This window comes from Octopus bimaculoides, chromosome 2 (assembly GCF_001194135.2).
Source record: "Octopus bimaculoides isolate UCB-OBI-ISO-001 chromosome 2, ASM119413v2, whole genome shotgun sequence".
Classification (NCBI taxonomy): domain Eukaryota; kingdom Metazoa; phylum Mollusca; class Cephalopoda; order Octopoda; family Octopodidae; genus Octopus; species Octopus bimaculoides.
The window spans coordinates 7,769,407-7,777,205 of NC_068982.1; the positions used below are offsets into that span (position 1 = coordinate 7,769,407).

At 36.0% G+C, this 7,799-nt stretch overlaps 2 protein-coding genes across 2 annotated transcripts in view; both read right to left on the minus strand.

Annotated features, from left to right (window-relative positions):
- The window catches only part of LOC106867630 (uncharacterized), an 11,213-nt gene extending 11,012 nt beyond the window's left edge, over nucleotides 1–201 (minus strand). Inside the window, exon 1 of the mRNA XM_052965947.1 lies at nucleotides 156–201. Within this exon, the coding sequence (XP_052821907.1) occupies nucleotides 156–201 (46 nt within the window). The remainder of the gene's footprint in view (nucleotides 1–155) is intronic.
- A 7,153-nt stretch (nucleotides 202–7,354) lies between these two features.
- Nucleotides 7,355–7,799, minus strand: part of LOC128247130 (SCO-spondin-like) — a 30,711-nt gene continuing 30,266 nt past the window's right edge. Inside the window, exon 17 of the mRNA XM_052965948.1 lies at nucleotides 7,355–7,650. Coding sequence (XP_052821908.1) covers nucleotides 7,355–7,650 — 296 coding nt within the window. The remainder of the gene's footprint in view (nucleotides 7,651–7,799) is intronic.

Here is a 7,799-nt window from a genome sequence, read left to right on the forward strand (position 1 = left end):
TGAATGCTTCCATTTACACAATTTCTCATTCATTTCAAGGTCACAGCCAACACAATAGATTTCATCACAAGTGATGACCTTCAGGCAAACGTTCCTGTCAGCACCTAATTGTACCTTCAGTTCTCGGCACGTATTCAGTTTTGACTGCTACTCACTTTCCGTGAGTACGCGAGGCACAAATTTTGCTGCAATTCCTCTCATTTGCAATCCATCACTCAAAACTCATTGGCACAAGCTCCAGGATACAAAAGTTATATCAACAAATTCATCAGTTATTCAGTGATGTCTCTCCAACATCAGTTCATGAACGTTCAAGATGTTTTTATTTGCTTCGAAGACAGACAGTCGCTCTGAACAGGGTTCGTCTGCAAGCAAAAGGCGACCAGTCCTTAAACATGAAAACCACTCGTAATCTTGCATTTTTCACATGGCAGTGTATTCCTACACTGTTTGAAGAATGACAACTATTTCAGCTACCATTTTAACTGGCACCAATTAGAATTTCACAGAAGTACGTTGTTCTTTTGTTTCAGCCATTGCAGAAATCAACATACATGGGATAAACACCGTAAAACAAACATGCACCATGTGGGAGCATGATTTCATTCAATGCCACCAGTTAGCAGAATGATACCTGAGGGTCATATCAGCTTGCTTATTGCTGCAGAAGCCTGAACTGAAAGGGGATTGTCCCACAGAGAACATTTCTCGTTACATTTGGTTATTCGCCCGTATATTCAAAACAATGTATACAAATACATTAAATGTGATCATCAAAACAAAAACAATCAATTATTCCTAGGAATAGTATACATGCCAATTATCTATCATAATTGCAAACAATGATAATTATCTTAGTATTTCAAAAGTGTAAAGCAAATAATGAAGACATGGATTAATATGAGTTATACATGAGAAATTTTTTCATCTTTTTAAAATATTTTTGGCCAATAAACCTGAATCTGACATACTTACATGGTGTGGTAGACACTGTGCTCAGTACAGTGGAGACAATGGGTGACTCTGTTGTAGACACACTGGGTGACACTGTTGTAGACAAACTAGGTGATACTGTTGTTGATATGCTAGTAGGGATCAGTGTTGAAACACTTGGTGTTGAAAGGTAAGCTAAAACATTGACAAGGATATTCCATTCAAGACACACATTGCAAATACAAACTTTATATGCAATAATATGCATTCTAATTAACATGACATTTCCCCATGCGACACAAATTTCCTGAAAAATACCTTGAGCTTGCATAGTTTCCTGCAAAATAACATACCTCTGGACTGAGCTTTTGTCAAAATGGAGAAGGTTATTCTCATGGTCTTTTGCTCCCTTACCTGATTGTAAAAATATATGAGTGGTTGGTGGAGGCTGCAGAACCCATTGAGAATGATGCCATCAGTAAGGTTAAATTTGCCTGTGAGCAAAACCATGAATTTGGTGTTCAGGTAGTTCATGAAGATTCAGTTCTCGGCCACATCTTTTTATCGCAGACCTACAGGCCAGAAACGAGGAATTGAGACTCGCTGCGCTTTGGAGATACATTGTGTTGATGACCTAGTTGTAACAGCTGCAACACTACCAGAACTAGAGAAGGAACTTCAAGTCTAGAAGCAACCACCAAAATGATAGGCCCAGGTTTTTAAAACAATAATGAATACTGGAATTCATTTGTTCCATTAAAATCTTCAAGGTCGTGCCCCACAAGGCTGACTGGATCAAATGATTGAAACTACAAAACATAACTTCCATATGCTATATATATATTTATCAATATTTCTTACTTATTGAAAATGCAGCTTCCATATTCATACATTTTGCAAACAAACTTATTTAGCAACTCTTTCTTTTAATCGTGTTTCTTTTCAATGATCGCCAAACATCATACATAAATGATTTCTGTTATTTAAATCATGAATTTCACACTTACTTGATGGTTTCACACACAACTTTACAGAAACAGTCACTCTCATCGGCCTTTTTGGACTACGGGGACTAATGGTCAATGCAACCTTTCCGTAGCCACCGTTTGGTTTTATTATGAATCCTTCACTGGGTTGCAATAGTGGAGAAACAATATATTCTGGCATAGTCCTCTGGTTAGTAGCACTTTCCCCAAACACATATGTTTCCCCAGATGTAGGTTTCTGTAAAAGAATATTTTCAATACAGTTGCTGCTATGTATATATATGTATAAAATTGCACTCATCAAAAATCAAACTTACCTTTAATCTTCCATACATTTTTACTTCATAATATTTTACATTTTCGGAAACAACAAGAGAAATTTGTCCACCGGAGTTAAGCTTATCACCAATATCTATATAAATAAACCTCTTTCTTGCTGTCTTTGTTTTCCAACCAGATCCACTTGGACGGATCTTCCCGGGATAGTCCGAAGGTAACAGCACTATTGAAGTATCTGGTATCACATTTTCATTAGCCATTCCTTCAATATTTTCACATTCAACTACAAAAAATAAATAATATATACATCACAAAACTTAGAATAACTAAACAATATCAGAATATAAAACATTAATTTTATTCGTAAGAAAGACAGCATTATTCCATGGAAAGTATGTAGCAATTGGAACTAGCATTATTCCAAATGCACAAACAATCTCTATATTATCATGCTTCACTTCTCAACAGTGTAGTGAAAACATATTTTAACTCAATCAATTGTACATATGACACATTACATAACAAATGGATAAAATCTATTTCTCATAACGCAACAGGTAAATACAGAATCTTGCTCCCAAACAGGTATGTCTTTCAATGCGTACATGTGTGTAACATTTTCATTCAGTCTCTGTGCATTCTCTAAAAACCAATGCTTAGAATTAATTTAATGCATTCATATGTATGTAATAGAAGAGTTAGGCAAGTTTCAGCAACAAGATTATTCATATCTGTCACAACGCAAATATCAGAAATGAAAGCAATGGAGATTAAATTTAAGAAAACCCAACACAAATGACGCAGAAAGCTACAATTCTGAAATATATGGGAATGTTTTCAAACATCTTATTATGGCTTACCAATAAACATTAGATTATGATACTTACATATTGTGGTAGACACTGTACTCAGTACAGTGGAAACACTGGGTGACACTGTTGTAGACACACTGCGTGACACTGTTGTAGACACACTGGGTGACACTGTTGTAGACACACTGGGTGACACTGTTGTAAACACACTGGGTGACACTGTTGTAGGCAAACTAGGTGACACTGTTGTTGATATACTTGTAGGGATCAACGTTGAAACGCTTGGTGTTGATTTGTAAGCTAAGAAGAAAACAAAAATATTCTATTCAGTTTACCAGTCACACATTTCAAACGTGAATTTTCTCATTAACATGTACGGAATAACATTTTCACGTGCAACTCTAATTTCCAATGGTTTATTTAAGAGTCATCTTATTTACTACAATACAATGAATCTCACACAACACACATATTTTTACTTTACATACAATGTGATGATAAATACATTTTATTTTACAAGAATCTTGGCAATGAGGTATCATCCACTCTTGGCTATCTGATACTACATGTTCACTGTAATAACTATTTCTCCAAACCTAAATCTATCTTTAAGCCTGTGATATTTCAATATCGTATTCAAACATTGGGTATATAATTCCCAGGAAGCAGATGTAAAATTAATGTGTTCATCCAACCTATATTGCAAGACTCCAGAACGCCCTCTCAACATCACCTATCAACCTCTCATCTCAACCAACACGCTACTCTTTATAAAAATTCATCTAGTCCATTCTTCCAATCCCCTAGGGGTGTCAATGACTCTTCCCACATCTCCCCCTTTGAGATTGACTCCTGTTGGAAGTTAATACCATTATTTTCATTTATTTAGTTTTGTTTCATCACATCTCCATTTTTGAGATTTTTTACCTAGAGAAGTTTAAAATTTCTTCCAGTTAGGCACTGCTTTGCCCATTCTATTTGTTTCCTCTTTCTTATGCTGCTATACCTAGTTTTGGTTTCTTATGGCTTTGAAGCTTCAGAGGCTTTTCCATATATCCATATATCTACTTTTTAGCTGATTTAAATGCCTTTGGTGTTCCTATTTTTCACCTCTTATCATACGTGTAATTTTGCCTATTCTTTTTGTTACTACTCCATCTTCCCAACCTCATCTTCCAATTTTATATATTTTGAAAATTCTCCTTGTCACCGATATTAAAATGCTGTTGTATATTTACTGTTTTCCCTATTTGCTTTTCTTACTGGTAACAGCATGTCAAAAATTGACTTTAATTTTTCAAGCAATTAGTTCCGCCTGTGACTTGCTTGAAAAAGAATTTTGGTTTGACAAGATCGTTGCCAGTGCCCCTGGACTGGTTCTTGTGCGGGTGGCACATGAGATGCACCATTTTGAGCGTGGCCGTTGCCAGTACCGCCTGACTGGCTCCTGTAGGATTTTCGAGCGAGATCGTTGCCAGTGCCCCTGGACTGGCTTGTGCGGGTGGCACATAAAAGACACCATTTCGAGCGTGGCCGTTTTCGTGCGGGTGACACGTAAAAGCACCCACTACACTCTCTGAGTGGTTGGCGTTAGGAAGGGCATCCAGCTGTAGAAACTCTGCCAAATCAGACTGGAGCCTGGTGTTGCCATCCGGTTTCACCAGTCCTCAGTCAAATCGTCCAACCCATGCTAGCATGGAAAGCGGACGTTAAACGATGATGATGATGATGATGATTATCCTATAAACCCTCAAGAATTGCATTAATGCTGTGTCATTGGCTAGCACTTTTCTTGATTTCTTTAATGCTCTTTTAAATGTATCCACAAACCTTTTCGCTTGTTTGTTTGATCTTGGGTGATATAGAGTTGTGATATGTTCAACTCGATACATCTTGCAAAAATTCTGAAATACATTAGCCGCGAATTGTGTACCGTTATCGGAGACTATGGCATCCGGGACACCATACCTGGCAAAAAGTTCATGTAGAAATTCCACTGTTACCGTGGATGTCAAGTTTTCCATATTTACACATTTCTGACCACTTAGTAAAGCTATCTACCACTATTAAATAATATGATCGGTTTAACGGTCCTGCAAAGTCCTTGTGTAGTCAGGACCATGGTATATCGGTCTTGCACCAAGATTGAAATTTTTATAAGTTGTGATTTCGCTGCAAGAGCACAACCTCTGCAGGATTTTAACAGCTTCTCAATATCTAGAACAATTTCTGGCCAGTAAACAGAACTACTTATAATCGATTTCATTCCTGGATGTCTAGTGTGGAACTCCTTTAACATTCAACCTTGTAGTGAGGTAGGCATTACAACCCTCTGTGCATACATAAGCACATTATCACATATGGAATACAAATTCAAAACCATGTCACATCCAGCCACATATATTTTTTTAGTTTGTTTTTTCTGATCTCACTATTTTTTTTCATTTTTATGATAAACTCGTCCGTCTCTGCCTGAATTTTTATTTCCTCCAATGTCACAGGTAATTCACACACAACATTGCACAATATATTTTTTATTTTATTTTCAGTTTTTAATGCCACTATCACTGTGTTTTATAGTGGTTCACTGTATTTTGTTACTAATTTTGACAAACTATCTGCATGTCCCAATTTTTTCGATGGCAAATACTCCATCTTGAAATCATAATTCAGTAGGATTGTTCCCCAGCACTGTAATCTGTTGGCTGTATGAGTAGGAACACCCTTTTTTGACTGCAGATGGAACCTTCTTCCATGTATAAATTTATGGCATGTTTTCACTACAAATATGATGGCTGCTGCCTCTTTTTCTATTTGACTGTAAGTTTTCTCAGCCGGCAATAATGAATGTATAGATGATCAAGGTGATGTGTAGTGTGACCATCTAATAATGATTCATATTGCCCCATTTTTTTGTTTCGTTATATAACATGAGCTTTTATGTCCGATTTTTCCACACTCAAAACATTTACGATTTTTAAAAGGACAATTACTTCTAAAATGTAAACCCATAGCATGGATTTGGTCTTGACATTCGTTTTTCCTTTTTTTCATGCATTTCAGATTGACATGCATATATCTGAGAGCAAACTTCTTTTTCAATTTTATCAGCATTATGTCTTAAATTTATATTCTTCAGCCACTGCCTGTAGAGTTAATTTTTGGTCCTGTTCTAATTTTGTTAATATACAGGAAAGTATATCAGCATCTTTTCTTGCAGTTAAACCTTGAACAAAAATTAGACATTTGAGCAAATCTGAATTTTTCACACTCTCTGTTAACAACCGCAGCATAGGTGACGAAATCTTCATCTTTTTTAGATAATAATTTGATTGTTTCAGCAAAACAAATCTCACATGGTTTCTTCGGCAGAATATAATTACAGTATTTTTTGTGTTTGGCAGGGTGTAACTTTCTTAAAAGTAATTGCACCTTCTTCTTGTCGTTCCAATTTCTACATTCTCCTTTGAAGATTTCTTCGTTGCTAGGCCAGCTGACAAGAACAAACCTGAAGTATTTTCAAACTGCTTCAACATTACTTCCAGTAACTGTTAGTATTGTTGCTGTTGTAACTGTTGTTGTTGCATCGTCACCATGCAAGCCAATAAAGTCTTCCATGTTAATGATTTTTTCTTTGATTTCATATCAAAAATAAATTTTAACATCTGACACAAGCTTCAAATATCTTGTCGCCATTTTTATATCTTAGACAAATGTTTGATGTATAATTTAAGGAAGTGGAGGTAAAATTAATGCGTTCACACGACATACTTCGCGAGACTCCAAAATGTCCTCTCATTAACTCCTTTCAACCTCTCATTTCAACCACTATGTGACTCCTTATAAGAGTTCAGCTAGTCCGTTTTTCCAATCCCCCAGTGATGTCAATGACTCTCACTACAACAGATGTATAAATTTCTGCAAATATTTCCACATTATTCAAAATGTATTGCACACACTGATGCACTGTAATGAAACTTAAATTCACTAACTCTTCCATTCCATTTCCATTGCATTTCAATTAGTTGTGATGAGATGCAACAATTATACATAAATGGTATTTGCTATTAAAATTATCAATTTCACACTTACTTGTTGGTTTCACACATATCTTCACAGAAACAGTCACTACCACGGGGATTACATTGATAGTGGCAACAATGGTCAGTTGAATCTTTGTTTTTCCCATTCCAGGTTTAATGCTAAAAGCCTCTGTAGGTGTCAGTAACGGAGAAACAACCCTCTCTGGCATTACACTTACTTCAGACTCCGGTTCCTGTAAAAACCACAAGGGTATATTTAATGTAAATGGAGAAAATACACACTCAGAGAAAGCAGTGCATATCACATATCAAAACTTTGCAAACACACACACCAGGCAATTATTAAACTCACCTTTACTTTTCCAAACAATTCTACTTGATAAATTTCTATATTCTTTGATTTGACAAGATAAACTTCTCCTCCGTTGTTAAGGTCATCTCCAATATCTATATAAATAATCCTATTCCCCGTAGTATTCGTTTTCCAACCTTGTCCATTGGGTCGAATATCACTTGGATTACCAGGAGGATTAAGTATGATCGAATCATCAGATATTACATTCTCATTGTCCATTCCATCAATATTTTCACATTCAACTGCAAAGTAAAATAAACATGTAGAGAAACAAGGAAACGCCATTTAACACATTGTATTTCTCTATATTATACATTGGAAAATGTACAACTAGTAGAGAATTCATAAAGTAGCTGTTTCTTGATTGGGGGGGGGGAATTTTCATACAGCT